The sequence below is a fragment of the Salmo salar genome, chromosome ssa14, assembly GCF_905237065.1.
Source record: "Salmo salar chromosome ssa14, Ssal_v3.1, whole genome shotgun sequence".
NCBI classification, from domain to species: Eukaryota; Metazoa; Chordata; class Actinopteri; order Salmoniformes; family Salmonidae; genus Salmo; species Salmo salar.
In genome coordinates this window covers 81341386-81358582 of record NC_059455.1, presented here as the reverse complement: position 1 = coordinate 81358582, position 17197 = coordinate 81341386, and the positions used below count along the sequence as shown (strand labels likewise).

The window sequence follows — 17197 nt, the reverse complement described above, 5'->3', positions numbered from 1 at the left end:
ATTATTTGGTAATGCATATGTGATTTGGTGTTCTAATATTATCTGATACATACATACATGCATGGCACGTGAAAAAAAATACGTTTCAGCATATTACATTCTTGATTCTCATGAATAAAAGTTCCAACAAACAAATAGTTCCTACATTCTTGTTCCTATCTTTCAAGCTCTCTCTATGCCCCCCCAGATGGCCAGGCCCAGCCCCTCCCCTCTAGCTCCAGGCTGGCTGGCCAGGTTCGCGTGGAGCAAGTGACAGACTGGGCTGTGGTAGTCCAACGCTACCTGGCGCTGAGAGGACAGGGGGACAGAGCCATGCAGGAGAGGGACCCTGGTACTGGCCCTGCCCAGCACCCTGACTGATCCAGTCCATCCAGAACCAGGACTCAGTATCTCTGACTAACTCACCCACACTTGACTTATTAGGCTGTATCCTGATTCTCCACCTTTCTCCCACAGTATGCTCTTGCACACTTTCTGTCATGGATTTAACAATATTGGAAGCTCAAAGTGCACACTGTGGGAGAAGGGTGGAGAATTGGGATACAGCCTAAGAGCCTTACCCAGCAGTAAGTCTGGGTAAGGACCTTAGCCAAGCCTTGACGGGACACAGCATCTTTAGGAGCCTGCACACAGCTTAGCCCGACTCCCAGGACCCCAGCCTTGACATTAACATGAGCCTTGCATACTTACTGGACAGTATGACTCCAGCCCTGCCTTACCAATGGCCAATTCTGCCACGGCCTACTACATCACAGCAACAACCTGTGAAACAGAACTACTAGCACCAAACACACTGCCTTTATTTTCAGATGTCCGTGTATACATTACTCTCACTCACAATTGACCTGATTGTCCACAATCGTAAATCATTCGTGATCCAGAGCCCAGTTTTTCAAAATCTATCTGATCGGATTTCGGAAATCAGTATGATTTAAATGCAAAGAAATAGAATAAAAAGAAAGGGCATATAATTTAGTTATTCGTTCCATTTCTATGCATTTAATCCTATCCGATGGCCGAATTCCGATCAGATAACTTTTGAAAAACTTGTCCCAGGCTATGGTTTATAGCGTGTAGCTTCTGATATTGTCCAGTAGAGGTCAGTATTAAACAGCTTTCTGTCAGGGTCGTTTGATGAGCTGTGTGAGAGATGTATGAGCCTGTAAAAAAAATGCGAGAGAGAAGAGTTGATTTATTAGGGAAAGAGGATACCTAGTCAGTAGCACAACTGAATGCACTCAACCCAAATGTGTCTAACACATTTATCCCAACCCCTCTGAATCAGAGAGGTGCAGGGGGCTGTCTTAAACCACAGCGCCCGGGGAGCAGTTGTTGGGGGTTAATGCCTTGCTCAAGGGCAGAACAGCAGATTTTTACACTTTGCCGCTCAGGAATTTGAACAAGCCACCTTTCGGTTACCGGCCCAACACTCTAAACCACTAGGCTACTTGCCACACCACTATTATAGTGGAGTATTGTACTATCATCACTACTTTCATGCGACAGTGCCTTGATTATGCGTGATGTAGCATTTCATTATAATAACACTTTTCTAGGGACAGTATTGAGAAAAAATGTGTTCTTTGACAAATGAACCAGGTGTTACTGAAACACCTGTTATTTGTTTTACTGAATGGCAGTAGATAAGTGTCTATCTCAGCTCTGCCAATCAGGACACTTACCTGGAGACTACATGTCCACAAAAGCCTCCTATTTTACAATATACATTATATCATGCTTCATTCTACAGTTAAATATGTTTTTATAACATTTTTATGAATAGTGTGTATTGTAGTGACGTGTTTAGAGAAAAGTATAATTGTATTATCATGATATAACATGAGTTACTCAGTAACTCCATTACTTAATGAAAATGGTCAGACCTGTGAAATAGAGCAATAGGAGATCAAACCGGTCTGCTTTCTCTGCCACATTATTTACTTTATTATGGGTCACTCCTTCGCCCCCCTCTCCCCTCTCTCTCCCCCTCCACCTCCCCACCCTCTCTCTCTCCTCCCTTCCCTCTTCTATCTTGACATTATGGCTAGGAGCTAGGAAACAGGCCTGTAAACATAATACCTTCCACTCTCTTTATCATTGAACTAAATTAAACACTGCAGCCAACTGTGCTTCTTCCATGAATTACGCCAGAGATAAGTGGGGGAAATCCTTCGCTCTTCTCCTTCTATAAGATTAACCGCGAGGATGTTGTTTTTACCTGGTCAGACCAGGATGAGTACAGTGTGTCCGGGGAGTGAGATTGATGTGTTTGAAGCATATAAGTATTCACAATGAATAGGACATAGCTTAACGTAACTCTAAACAGAGAATGAAAATAGGAGGTAAATAACTCAGGGTGCATCTTATATGGCACCCTATTCCCCATATTTATTCAATGCTTTTGGCCAGAGCCCATAAGGTCATAGGGCTCTGGTCAAAAGTAGTGTGCTATATAGGGAATAGGGTGCCATTTGGGACTCAAGCCGAAGTTTCGCATCTTTCTCACCTCTTTGAGTGCCTTGCAGTACTCACTGACTCTAAAATGTCCAGACTTGTTGAGCCAACTTCTATGGTTCATAGAAACCTTAAAAAAAAATCTGTAACCCCTCATTCTATTGTATTGTTGATATGTTTTATACAACCTAAACTTCAATAAAGTTTTAAGTCTGTAATGTAAGGTATATTCACACATGCACACACACACATGCGCACGCACGCACGCAAACACACACACACACACTAACACAATCTGTTATTTGTGAAAGATTAAAATGTGTGTTTTGTATTGTCTATAGTTTGATGTGTGTTTTGTCTTGTCTATAGTTTGATGTGTCTTGTCTTGTCTATAGTTTTATGTGTGTTTTGTCTCATCTATATTTTGAGGTGTGTTTTGTCTTGTCTATAGGTTGATGTGTGTTTTGTCTTGTCTATAGTTTGATGTGTGTTTTGTCTTGTCTATAGTTTGATTTGGGTCTTGTCTTGTCTATCGTTTTATGCGTGTTTTGTCTTATCTATAGTTTGATGTGTATTTTGTCTTGTCTATAGTTTGATGTGTATTTTGTCTTGTCTATAGTTTGATGTGTGTCTTGTCTTGTCTATAGTTTGATGTGTGTCTTGTCTTGTCTATAGTTTGATGTGTGTCTTGTCTGTAGATTGATGTGTGTCTTGTCTATCGTTGGATGTGTGTTTTGTTGTCTATAGTTTGATGTGTGTTTTGTCTTGTATTTAAGTAGAAGTGTGTTTTGTCTTGTCTATAGTTTGATGTGTGTTTTGTCTTGTTTATAGTTTGATGTGTGTCTTGTTTATAGTTTGATTTGTATATTGTCTTGTCTATAGTTTGGTGTGTGTGTGTGTGTCTTGTCTGTAGTTTTATTTGTATTTTGTCTACAGTTTGATGTGTGTTTTGTCTTGTTTGTAGTTTGATTTGTGTTTTGTCTCATCTATTGTTTGATGTTTGTTTTTGTCTTGTCCATAGTTTGTGTGTTTTGTCTTGCTTATAGTATGTTGTGTGTCTTGTTTTGTCTATAGTTTGTGTTGTGTCTTTCTATAGTTTGATGTGTTTCTTGTCTCGTCTATAGTTTGATGTGTGTCTTGTCTATAGTTTCATGTGTGTTTTGTCTTGTCTATATGTAGATGTGGGTCTTGTCCTGTCGTCTATATTTTGATGTGTGTTTTGTCTTGTCTATAGTTTGATGTGTGTCTTGTCCATAGTTTCTGTGTTTTGTCTTGTCTATAGTTTATATATGTGTGTCTTGTCCTGTCTATAGTTTGATGTGTGTCTTGTCTATCTTTGGATATGTGTTTTGTTTTGTCTCATGTATATAGTTTGATATTTGTATTGTCTTGTCTATAGTTTGATATTTGTATGGTCTTGTCTATAGTTTTGATGTGTTTTGTCTTGTATATAATTAGATGTGTGTCTTGTCCTGTCTGTTTTTTGATGTGTTTTTTGTCTTGTCTATCATTGGATGTGTTTTTGTTTAGTCTTGTCTGTAGTTTGATGTTTGTCTTGTCTATAGTTTGATGTGTGCCTTGTCTTGTGTATAATTAGATGTGTGTTTTGTCTATTGTTGGATGTGCTTTTGTCTTGTATATAGTTTGATGTTTGTTTCGTCTTATCTATAGTTTGATGTGTGTTTTGTCTTATCTATAGTTTGATGTGTGTTTTGTCTTGTCTATAGTTTGGTGTGTCTTGTCTTGTCTATAGTGTGTCTTGTCTATAGTAGTATGTGTGTTTTGTCCTGTCTATAGTGTGTCTTGTCTATAGTGTTATGTGTGTTTTGTCCTGTCTGTAATTTGATGTGTTTTGATTTGTCTATAGTTTGATGTATGTTTTGTCTTGTATATAGTTTGTGTGTCTTGTCTTGTCTATATTTTGATATGTGTCTTTTTGTTACGGCTTGGTAATCGTGGAGGAGGAATGAGGCGCAGGAAGCAGCGAACACAGGGTAGTGGTGTTTTTAATATACACTCACACAAAAAACAAATGTTCCCACACACAGGGGAGAAAATACATACGGCATCCAACAACGTCGACACGAACATAAACCGTCTGACAAGAAACAATCATTAATCCCGCACGAACAGGAGCGGGCCAGCTAAAGTAAATAGCCCCTCTAATGGCTAATTGACCACAGGTGTCACAAAATAAAAAAAGGGAAAAGCAAAAGGGAATCGGTGGCAGCTAATAGGCCGGTGACGACGACCGCCGAGCGCCACCCGAGCAGGAGGGGGCGCCACCGTCTGTGGGAATCGTGACAGTACCCCCCTCCTGACTCGCGGCTCCCGCAGCGCGCCGACACCGGCCTCGAGGTTGACCCGGAGGGCGAGGCGCAGGGCGATCCGGACGGAGGTGGTGGAACTCCCTCAACATAGATGGGTCCAGGACGTCCGCCGCCGGCACCCAGCACCTCTCCTCCGGGCCGTACCCCTCCCAGTCCACGAGGTACTGTAGGCCCCTCGCCCGGCGTCTCGAGTCCAGAATGGCCCTTACGCTGTACGCCGGGGACCCCCCGATGTCCAGAGGGGGTGGAGGGACCTCCGGCACCTCATCTTCGTGAAGGGGACCAGCTACCACCGGCCTGAGGAGAGACACATGAAACGAGGGGTTAATACGGTAATAGGAAGGGAGTTGCAACCGATAACACACCTCTTTTATCATCCTCAGGACTTTGAAGGGCCCCACACACTGCGGCCCCAGCTTCCGGCAGGGCACGCGGAGGGGCAGGTTCCGGGTTGAGAGCCAGACCCTTCTCCAGGTGCGAACACGGGTGCCTCACTGCGGTGGCGGTCAGCACTCCTCTTCTGCCGCGCACTGGCCTCCTTTAGTGAGTCCTGGACGGCTCTTCAGGTCTCCCTGGAGTGCTGCACCCAGTCCTCCACCGCAGGAGCCTCGGGTTGACTCCGGTGCCATGGTGCCAGGACCGGCTGGTAACCTAACACACACTGAAAGGGTGATATGTTAGTAGAGGAGTGGCGAAGTGAGTTCTGGGCTAACTCAGCCCAGGGAATATACCTCGCCCACTCTCCTGGCTGGTCCTGGCAATATGACCTCAGGAACCTGCCCACCTCCTGGTTCACCCTCTCCGCCTGCCCATTGCTCTCGGGGTGATAACCGGAGGTCAAACTGACCGAGACCCCCAGCCGCTCCATAAACGCTCTCCAGACCCTGGATGTGAACTGGGAACCTCGATCAGAGACAATGTCCTCCGGCACCCCGTAGTGCCGGAAGACGTGGGTAAATAGGGCCTCCGCAGTCTGCAGGGCCGTAGGGAGACCGGGCAATGGGAGGAGACAGCAGGACTTAGAGAACCGATCCACAACCACCAGAATCGCCGTGTTCCCCTGAGAGGGGGGAAGATCTGTCAGGAAGTCGATGGACAGGTGCGACCATGGTCGTTGTGGAACGGGGAGGGGCTGTAACTTCCCTCTTGGTAGATGCCTAGGAGCCTTACTCTGGTCACATACCGAACAGGAAGAGACATAGGACCTCACGTCCTTAGCTAAGGTGGGCCACCAGTACTTCCCCCTTAGACTCCCCACTGTCCTCGCCTCACCAGGATGACCCGCAGTAGGTAGCGTGTGCGCCCACCGAATCAAACGATCACGAACACCGAGCGGCACATACATGCGCCCCACGGGAACCTGCGCAGGCGCAGGTTCCAACACCAATGCCCGCTCGATGTCTGCATCCACCTCCCATACCACAGGTGCCACCAGCCTAGACGCTGGAATGATGGGAGTTGGATCGATGGGCCGGTCCTCCGTGTCATAGAGACGGGACAGCGCGTCGGCCTTAGTATTCAGGGAACCCGGTCTATAGGAGATGGTAAACCTAAACCGGGCGAAGAACATGGCCCACCTCGCCTGACGTGGATTCAGTCTCCTCGCTGCCCGGATGTACTCCAGGTTTCGGTGGTCGGTCCAGATGAGAAAGGGGTGTTTAGCCCCCTCAAGCCAGTGCCGCCACACCCTCAGAGCTTTAACCACCGCTAGCAACTCCCTGTCCCCCACATCGTAGTTACGCTCCGCCGAACTGAGCTTCTTCGAAAAGAAAGCGCAGGGGCGGAGTTTCAATGGCGCACCCGAGCGCTGTGATAGCACGGCACCCACCCCAGCCTCGGATGCGTCCACCTCCACTACAAATGCTAAAGACGGGTCCGGGTGCGCCAACACGGGTGCGTCGGTGAACAGCGTCTTCAACTTCTTGAAGGCTCCGTCCGCCTCCGTCGACCATCGCAAACGCACCGGCCCCCCCTTCAGCAGTGAGGTAATGGGAGCCACTACCTGGCCAAAACCCCGGATAAACCTCCGGTAGTAATTGGCAACGCCTAAAAACCGCTGCACCTCCTTCACCGTGGTTGGAGTCGGCCAATTACGCATGGCCTTAACGCGGTCACACTCCATCACCACCCCTGTGGTGGAAATGCGATAACCCAGAAAGGAGACGGCTCGTTTGGAAAACTCACACGTCTCAGCCTTAACGTATAGGTCATGCTCCAGCAGTCTACCAAGCACCTTGCGCACCAGGGACACATGCGTGGAGCGGGTGGCGGAATATATCAGAATGTCATCGATATAGACAATCACGCCCTGCCCGTGCAGGTCCCTGAGAATCTCGTCAACAAAGGATTGAAAGACGGCTGGAGCATTTTTCAACCCATACGGCATGACGAGGTACTCATAATGGCCTGATGTGGTACTAAAGGCGGTTTTCCACTCGTCTCCCTTCTTGATACGCACCAGATTATACGCGCTCCTGAGATCCAGTTTTGTGAAGAACTGTGCTCCGTGAAATGATTCCACCGCCGTAGCGATGAGAGGTAGTGGGTAACTAAACCCCACCGTAATAGCGTTTAGACCTCGGTAATCAATGCACGGACGCAGACCTCCCTCCTTTTTCTTCACAAAAAAGAAACTCGAGGAAGCGGGTGAGATGGAGGGCCGAATGTACCCCTGTCCCAGGGATTCCGTGACATATGTCTCCATAACCGCCGTCTCCTCCTGTGACAAGGGGTACACGTGACTCCTGGGAAGCGCAGCGTTAACCTGGAGATCTATCGCACAATCCCCCTGTCGATGAGGTGGTAATTTAGTCGCCCTCTTTTTACAAAAAGCGATCGCCAAATCGGCGTATTCAGGGGGAATGCGCACGGTGGACACCTGGTCTGGACTTTCCACCGACGTGGCACCTATGGAAACTCCTAGACACCTACCTGAACACTCCTCTGACCACCCCTGGAGAACCCCCTGTTTCCACAAAATACGGGGATTGTGACCAGCCAGCCAGGGGACACCCAGCACCACCGGAAACGCAGGCGAATCAATAAGGAAAAAACTAATGTGTTCCTTATGATTCAAATCAAATCAAATCAAATTTATTTATATAGCCCTTCGTACATCAGCTGATATCTCAAAGTGCTGTACAGAAACCCAGCCTAAAACCCCAAACAGCAAGCAATGCATGTGAAAGAAGCACGGTGGCTAGGAAAAACTCCCTAGGAAAAACTCCCTAGAAAGTACAAAAACCTAGGAAGAAACCTAGAGAGGAACCAGGCTATGAGGGGTGGCCAGTCCTCTTCTGGCTGTGCAGGGTGGATATTATAACAGAACATGGTCAAGATGTTAAAATGTTCATAAATGACCAGCATGGTCAAATAATAATAATCATAGTAGTTGTCGAGGGTGCAACAAGCACGTCCGGTGAACAGGTCAGGGTTCCATAGCCGCAGGCAGAACAGTTGAAAATGGAGCAGCAGCACGGCCAGGTGGACTGGGGACAGCAAGGAGTCATCATACCAGGTAGTCCTGAGGCATGGTCCTAGGGCTCAGGTCCTCCGAGAGAAAGACAGAAAGAGAGAAAGCGAGAATTAGAGAGAGCATATTTAAATTCACACAGGACACCGGATAAGACAAGAGAAATCCTCCAGATGTAACAGACTGACCCTAGCCCCCCGACACATAAACTACTGCAGCATAAATACTGGAGGCTGAGACAGGAGGGATCAGAAGACGCTGTGGCCCCATCCGATGATACCCCCGGACAGGGCCAAACAGGCAGGATATAACCCCACCCACTTTGCCAAAGCACAGCCCCCACACCACTAGAGGGATGTCTCCAACCACCAACTTACCGTCCTAAGACAAGGCCGAGTATAGCCCACAGCGATCTCCGCCATGGCACAACCCAAGGGGGCGCCAACCCAGACAGGAAGACCACGTCAGTGACTCAACCCACTCAAGTGACGCACCCCTCCCATGGACGGCATGGAAGAACACCAGTAAGCCAGTGACTCAGCCCCTGTAATAGGGTTAGAGGCAGAGAATCCCAGTGGAAAGAGGGGAACCGGCAAGGCAGAGACAGCAAGGGCGGTTCGTTGCTCCAGCCTTTCCGTTCACCTTCACACTCCTGGGCCAGACTATACTTAATCATAGGACCTACTGAAGAGATAAGTCTTCAGTAAAGACTTAAAGGTTGAGACTGAGTCTGCGTCTCTCACATTGGTAGGCAGACCATTCCATAAAAATTGAGCTCTATAGGAGAAAGCCCTACCTCCAGCCGTTTGCTTAGAAATTCTAGGGACAATTAGGAGGCCTGCGTCTTGTGACCGTAGCGTACGTGTAGGTATGTACGGTAGGACCAAATCGGAAAGATAGGTAGGAGCAAGCCCATGTAATGCTTTGTAGGTTAGCAGTAAAACCTTGAAATCAGCCCTTGCCTTAACAGGAAGCCAGTGTAGGGAGGCTAGCACTGGAGTAATATGATCACATTTTTTGGTTCTAGTCAGGATTCTAGCAGCCGTATTTAGCACTAACTGAAGTTTGTTTAGTGCTTAATCCGGGTAGCCGGAAAGTAGAGCATTGCAGTAGTCCAGCCTAGAAGTAACAAAAGCATGGATTAATTTTTCTGCGTCATTTTTGGACAGAAAGTTTCTGATTTTAGCAATGTTACGTAGATGGAAAAAAGCTGTCCTTGAAACAGTCTTGATATGTTCTTCAAAAGAGAGATCAGGGTCCAGAGTAACGCCGAGGTCCTTCACAGTTTTATTTGAGACGACTGTACAACCATCCAGATTAATTGTCAGATTCAACAGAAGATCTCTTTGTTTCTTGGGACCTAGAACAAGCATCTCTGTTTTGTCCGAGTTTAAAAGTAGAAAGTTTGCAGCCATCCACTTCTTTATGTCTGAAACACAGGCTTCTAGCGAGGGCAATTTTGGGGCTTCACCATGTTTCATTGAAATGTACAGCTGTGTGTCGTCCGCATAGCAGTGAAATGTAACATTATGTTTTCGAATGACATCCCCAAGAGGTAAAATATATAGTGAAAACAATAGTGGTCCTAAAACGGAACCTTGAGGAACACCGAAATGTACAATTGATTTGTCAGATGACAAACCATTCACAGAGACAAACTGATATCTTTCCGACAGATAAGATCTAAACCAGGCCAGAACTTGTCCATGTAGACCAATTTGGGTTTCCAATCTCTCCAAAAGAATGTGGTGATCGATGGTATCAAAAGCGGCACTAAGATCTAGGAGCACGAGGACAGATGCAGAGCCTCGGTCTGACGTCATTAAAAGGTCATTTACCACCTTCACAAGTGCAGTCTCAGTGCTATGATGGGGTCTAAAACCAAACTGAAGCGTTTCGTATACATTGTTTGTCTTCAGGAAGGCAGTGAGTTGCTGTGCAACAGTTTTTTCTAAAATTTTTAGAGGAATGGAAGATTCGATATAGGCCGATAGTTTTTTATAATTTCTGGATCAAGATTCGGCTTTTTCAAGAGAGGCTTTATTACTGCCACTTTTAGTGAGCTTGGTACACATCCGGTGGATAGAGAGCCGTTTATTATGTTCAACATAGGAGGGCCAAGCACAGGAAGCAGCTCTTTCAGTAGTTTAGTTGGAATAGGGTCCAGTATGCAGCTTGAGGGTTTGGAGGCCATGATTATTTTCATCATTGTGTCAAGAGATATAGTACTAAAACACTTTAGTATCTCCCTTGATCCTAGGTCCTGGCAGAGTTGTGTAGACTCAGGACAATGGAGCTTTGGAGGAATACCCAGATTTAAAGAGGAGTCAATTATCTACAAATTCTATCTTTTGGGAGGGGCAGAAAACAGTTTTCAACCAGCGATTGAGTTGTGAGACTCTGCTGTAGAGCTCATCACTCCCCCTAACTGGGAGGGGGCCAGAGACAATTAATCGATGCCGACACATCTTTCTAGCTGATTTACACGCTGAAGCTATGTTGCGCTTGGTGACCTCTGACTGTTTCATCCTAACATCGTTGGTGCCGACGTGGATAACAATATCTCTATCAATATCCCTTTCCCCTGCGTTACCATGTCCAGTGGCACCGTAGACTCCCTGACTAGCCCTGACCCTAATGGTCGGCTATCTAGGGAGTGCACGGGGAAAGGGGAATCTATCGGCACCCGCGGAATGCCCAGCTTAATGGCAAGTCCACGGTCCATAAAATTCCCAGCTGCGCCTGAATCGACTAGCGCCCTATGCTGGGAAGAGGGAAAAAATGTAGTAAACAAAACAGGTAAAAACACATGACCAACAGGGGGTTCTGGGTGAATCTGGTGCTGACTCACCTGAGGTGACCGAGAAGTGTTCTGCCTACCATCTCGACTCCCAGACTGGCTCCTCCAGCACCGGTCGGCCGTGTGTCCTCTCCGACCACAGCTGGTGCAGGAGGAGCCACCTCCTCCGGTGCCCCTTGGCACGGCCCCCCTACCTCCATAGGGGTAGGGGCGGGGGTGCACGGGGGTGGAACGGGCAGGACCCTCTCCGAACGCCCGCGGGCAGCCAGCAAATTGTCCAGTCGTATGGACATATCTATCAGCTCGTCCAGGGACAGAGCTGTGTCCCGACAGGCCAGCTCCCTGCGGACGTCCGCCCGGAGACTGCAGCGGTAGTGGTCTATGAGGACCCTGTCGTTCCACCCCGCCCCAGCAGCCAAGGTCCTGAAGTCCAGCGCGAAGTCCTGGGCACTCCTCGTCTCCTGCCTGAGGTGGAACAGCCGTTCACCCGCCGCTCTTCCTTCCGGAGGGTGGTCGAACACGGCCCGAAAGCGGCGGGTGAACTCTGGGTAGTGGTCCCTCGCCGAGTCTGGACCGTTCCAGACCGCATTAGCCCACTCCAGAGCTCGGCCCGTCAGGCAGGAAACGAGGGCACTCACGCTCTCCTCCCCCGTGGGAGGAGGTCTGACGGTGGCCAGGTACAGCTCAAGCTGGAGCAAAAACCCCTGGCACCCAGCCGCCGCCCCATCGTACTCCCTCGGGAGCGCCAGACGAAGCGCGCCAGAGCCAGACGTCATGGGAGGCGAAGATGGCTGTATCGGGGGAGGTGGAGGTGGAGAGAGGATACCACTTCTCTCCCATCGGTCCATCCTCTCCATCATCTGGTCCATTGCCGATCCGATGCGATGGAGGACTGTCGTGTGGTGGAGTACGCGTTCCTCCATCGAGGGCAGAGGAGTGGCCGCTGCTCCCGCTGATTCCATGCCTTCTATCGTGGTGCGGGATTCTGTTACGGCTTGGTAATCGTGGAGGAGGAATGAGGCGCAGGAAGCAGCGAACACAGGGTAGTGGTGTTTTTAATATACACTCACACAAAAAACAAATGTTCCCACACACAGGGGAGAAAATACATACGGCATCCAACAACGTCGACACGAACATAAACCGTCTGACAAGAAACAATCATTAATCCCGCACGAACAGGAGCGGGCCAGCTAAACTAAATAGCCCCTCTAATGTCCCCCTGTGGCTCAGTTGGTAGAGCATGGTGTTTGCAACGCCAGGGTAGTGGGTTCGATTCCCACGGGGGGCCAGTACAGAGAAAAAAATAAATAAAAAATGTATGAAATGTATGCATTCACTACTGTAAGTTGCTCTGGATAAGAGCGTCTGCTAAATGACTAAAATGTAAATGTAATGGCTAATTGACCACAGGTGTCACAAAATAAAAAAAGGGAAAAGCAAAAGGGAATCGGTGGCAGCTAATAGGCCAGTGACGACGAGCGCCACCCGAGCAGGAGGGGGCGCCACCGTCGGTGGGAATCGTGACACTTTTCTATAGTATGATGTGTGTTTTGTCGTGTCTATAATTTGATGTGTTTTGATTTGTCTATAGTTTGATGTATGTTTTGTCTTGTATATAGTTTGTGTTTTGTCTTGTCTATAATTTGATGTGTCTTGTCTGTCGTTTGATGTTTGTTTTGTCTCATCTATAGTTTGATGTGTGTTTTGTCTCATCTATAGATTGATGTGTGTTTTGTCAGGTCCGTAGTTTGATGTGTGTCTTGCCTATAGTTTGCTCTTATGGGGACTGTATTATGACAGCTCTGTTCCAAAGAATCTCCTCAGGATGGTGTATAAAGAGGTGGTGTATCATGACTTCCGCCGAAGTCGGTTCCTCTCCTTGTTCGGGCGGCGATCGGCGTCGCCGGTCTTCTAGCCATCAACGATCCACTTTTCATTTTCCATTTGTTTTGTCTTGTCTTCTCACACACCTGGTCTCAATTTCCCTCATTACATGTTGTGTATTTAGCCCTCTGTTCCCCCCATGTCTTTGTGCGGAATTGTTTATTGTAAGTGCATGTGCACATTTTCTCTGGTGCGCGACAGGTTTTGTACCCATTTGTTTGTTCTGGTTTCCGGTGGTTTTATGAATAAAACTGCTCCGTTGATTACCCAATTTTGTTCTTCTGCGCCTGACTTCCCTGCCGCCAGATACGCACTCTCTTACATGGTGACCCTATTACTTTGTCTACTTCTTGACCTTCCTGCTTGGCCTTTACTGCATTACTAAGGTGTGTGTGTACCGTGTGTGTGTGTGTGTGTACCTGTGTGTGCGCACGCGTGTCCATGCATGTTTCTAAAAGAAGACACATGTGGTGCTCTAACGTTCTTCCAATGTGTATCTAAGGGAGAAAATATCTCTGGTCATTGGGCCATATCTCCAGCCCTTAGGTCATCATCTTCAGTATAAAGCAGAAATGTCACCATTGAGCATGCCATAGACATAGGATTACACAAATGTGCAGTCCAATTTCGGTGATCTGAGGGCCTTTTCTTGTAATTATATTTCTATGGAGCAAATCAAATAAAATGTTATTTGTCACATGCGCCGAATACAACAAGTGTAGACCATACCGGGAAATGCTAACTTACAAGCCCTTAACCATCAATGCATACTCACCAAGAAACTTGGTTTGCTCAATAACATTACGTGACCTGTCATCATCATCATCACGTTCCTGGAGTTCCTGCTCCTCCTGGTGGTCATTGTGACCTTTACCCTCAGGGTGGCGTGCGGCCTGGCCGTCCTCTGGCTGATGCCCCAGAGCCGGGGCTGCCGGCAAGAGCGGTCAGGCTCCTGCTGGCAGTGTTGGTGGTGTTCGCCATCTGCGTTACGCCTTTCCACATGCACCAGGCACTGGTGTACTTCCGAGCGGGGGGCACAGCAGGAGGTGGTGTACCACACCACGTGACCTTGAGTAGTCTCAACAGCTGCCTGGACCCCGTGGTCTACTGCTACTGCTTGGACAGCTTCCACTCGGCCATGCGCCGGACCTGCTGGAAGATGGCAGGGGTTGGAGTGGAGATGGAGAGGACCAGTGGAGGGTGGACTAAGGAGTTTGAAAGGATCAGGGACAGCAATGGCTATTGCTCACAGTGTGGCCACACTGACTCTCACCCCCTGCACCCTGCAACAGATGGAGATGTCTGCATAAAGACAGGTGTGAGACGGAGGTAGGTAAACAGAAAGAAGGGAAGAAGGAGTGTTTTTTACAATAATGGCCAGTAGAGGGTATTGAACACTGCAGTTGGACTTCTAAGCAGTTGACCTTATGAAACCTTGTTTCTGGGCTATGAAGACCACAGGAGGTTGGTGGCACCTTAATTGGGGAGGACGGGCCCGTGGTAATGGCTGGAGTGGAAAAGGTGGAATGGTATCAAATACATCAAATATGCTGTTGCTATTCCATTTGCTCCGTTCCAGCCATTAGCAGCCTCCATTGATGAAGTCTCACACAGTACTTTGTGCAGCGATAATGAACCTGGACAGGATATGTGATTGATCTGAATCACTAATAGGGACTAAAAGGATTTGAATTGAACAGTAGCAGAACTTTTTCCAGAACATTATCAGCTGTTTATTTTCATGCCGGTGTCAAATGCTACTTTTGAACTTTTTACTTTGAGTTTCAAAAAGTATTTACATTATTATTGGTCACTTCTGTTCTATCTGTACTATCCACAAAATACAGCATTTGAGAATATTTGAACTATTCTCAAACCATGATGTCACCATCCCCATGCAGTTTCGTGATAGGCATAATGTTGAATGATCTTTAAAACACTTGCCTTACAAGTGCAAGCCCACCACAAACAACCCTAGTTTTAGTACTTATCCTCTTGATTTAATGGACAAATTGGTTCACTTGTTTATCTCACTACAGTGACCTGTTTAATTTAACCTCTCAGGACTTTCAATGTTCTCCTTGAATAACATCTCCCTTAAAGCTAGAGTCTGGGATTGGAAAACAACACAATGGCAGCCCAGCCACTATTTAGGTAAACAGTTGAGAGATGGGACTGGATAAATGCAACCACAGAGCTATAGATGCAAGGACTGACCATCCATGATATCAAAATTATAGTTTTAACCGTTTCGAGGCTATACACTTTCTTTACAAGCAAGCTTATATTTTTGGGTTCTGACAAACAAAACTTGTGATTTATACTTTATATTCTTCAATAATCAATGGGTATGTAATTCACTTAAAAGTATAAAAAGAGATATTCCAATCCCAGATTGCCCCTTTAACTGTCACTGAGTCAGAAAATGTAATGTGGTATTCTAAAGGTGAACTCTTTCAGGATGTGTTTGGGTCATTTCTCCATTTAGGACAAATGTTAAAGTCATTCCACAGGGGGCCGAATGTCTGCGGGTTTTTGCTCCTCCCTAGTCTTTGATTGATTAAGGCCACTGATTAGTAAGGAACTCTCCTCACCTGGTTGTCTAGGTCTTAATTGAAAATAAAAAAAAATCAGACTAGGCCCTCCATGGAATGAGTTAGACATCCCTGGTTTAGGGGAAAAGGCTGTAGGCCAGAAGATTGTCTTTTTGAATTATTTGTATTTATTGATTTATTTTTGCCACAAGGGGGCAGCATGAGACATGGATGGTTTCTTCCTATGGCTTACATTTACATTTTAGTCATTTAGCAGACACTCTTATCCAGAGTGACTTACAGTAGTGAATACATACATTTCATTTTCATTTCATGCATTTCATTTTTTTAATTTTTTGCACTGGCCCCCCGTGGGAATCAAACCCACAACCCTGGCATTGCACACACCATGCTGGCATTGCAAACACAATGCGCTACCAACTGAGCCACAGGGAAGGGTTGTCTTTGTGAGAATAACCTTTGGTCACATTTCTGCATTTGAACCTTCTAAGTAGTACTGTTTTATTTCTTTAACACATACTTCTGCTCATACCTAATTTACACTAAATCCTACAGTATAATACTTTCCTGTAAAGAGTTATCCATGTTACATTTCCAATCATCCTCTACTATCATTCAGTCTGTGTATGCTTGTCAGGTTTGTATTTGTGACATTCTTCCAAAGGATGTGAACAAGGCTCAGTCTGGGCTTTGGCGTTGTTCACACCTAGGTCCTACAGTGTGAGTATTACCATCCCGCCCCTGGCTGTGGCCCGTGGCCAGGTGGTTTGGCTGGGGTGACTGGGGGCCTGACGCAAAGGCCTGGACAGCAGGGTTGCGGTCAATTCAAATTGAAGTCCCTCAATTCAGGTAGTGATTTGAATGCAAAATTCTCTGCATTCACAACAGAGGAGGTTAGGCCCTAAGGCTACCTGGAGTATGGAAAAACAGAAGTAAGGATACTGTATAGCCTATATCCAAATAAAAAATGACAGGTCATGTTGTTATTCAAATCAAACTTTATTTGTCACATGCTCCGAATACAACAAGTGTAGACCTTACCGTGAAATGCTTACTTACAAGCCCTTAACCAACACTGCAGTTCAAGAAAGAGTTAAGAAAATATTTACCAAGTAGACTAAAATAAAAAGTAACAATAAGAATAACAATAACGAGGCTATACACAGGGGGCACCAGGAATCGAGTCAATGTGCGGGGATACAGGTTAGTTGAGGTAATTTGTACATGTAGGTAGAGGTGAAGTGACTATGCATAGATAATAAACAGCGAGTAGCAGCATTGTAAAAAAACTAATGGGGGGGGGTTAATAGCCCAGGTAACCATTTGATTAATTGTTCAGCAGACTTATGGCTTGGGGGTAGAAGCTGTTAAGGAGCCTTTTGGTCCTAGACTTGGCGCTCTGGTAGCGCTTGCCGTGCGGTAACAGAGAGACTTTGGTGACTGGAGTCTTTTACAATTTTTTGGGCTTTCCTCTGACACCGCCTTGTATATAGGTCCTGGATGGCAGGAAGCTTGGCCGCAGTGATGTACTGGGCCATACGCACTACCCTCTGTAGCGCCTTACGGTCAGATACCGAGCAGCTGCCATACCAGGCAGTGATGCAACCAGTCAGGATACTCTCGATGGTGCAGCTGTAGAACTTTTTGAGAATCTGGGGACCCATGCCAAATCTTTTCAGTCTCCTGAGGTGGTAAAGGT

General features: G+C 46.8%; 1 protein-coding gene across 2 annotated transcripts in view; it reads left to right on the top strand.

Moving 5' to 3' along the window:
• The window catches only part of trpn1 (transient receptor potential cation channel, subfamily N, member 1), a 44143-nt gene extending 41471 nt beyond the window's left edge, over window positions 1–2672 (top strand). For both annotated transcript variants that reach the window (XR_006758974.1, XM_014142698.2), the window contains exon 30: window positions 188–2672. Coding sequence is in view for 1 of the 2 variants with exons in the window: in XM_014142698.2 (XP_013998173.2) it covers window positions 188–360 (173 nt within the window). In the remaining variant the exon portion in view is untranslated. The remainder of the gene's footprint in view (window positions 1–187) is intronic.
• The last annotated feature ends 14525 nt before the right edge of the window (window positions 2673–17197 follow it).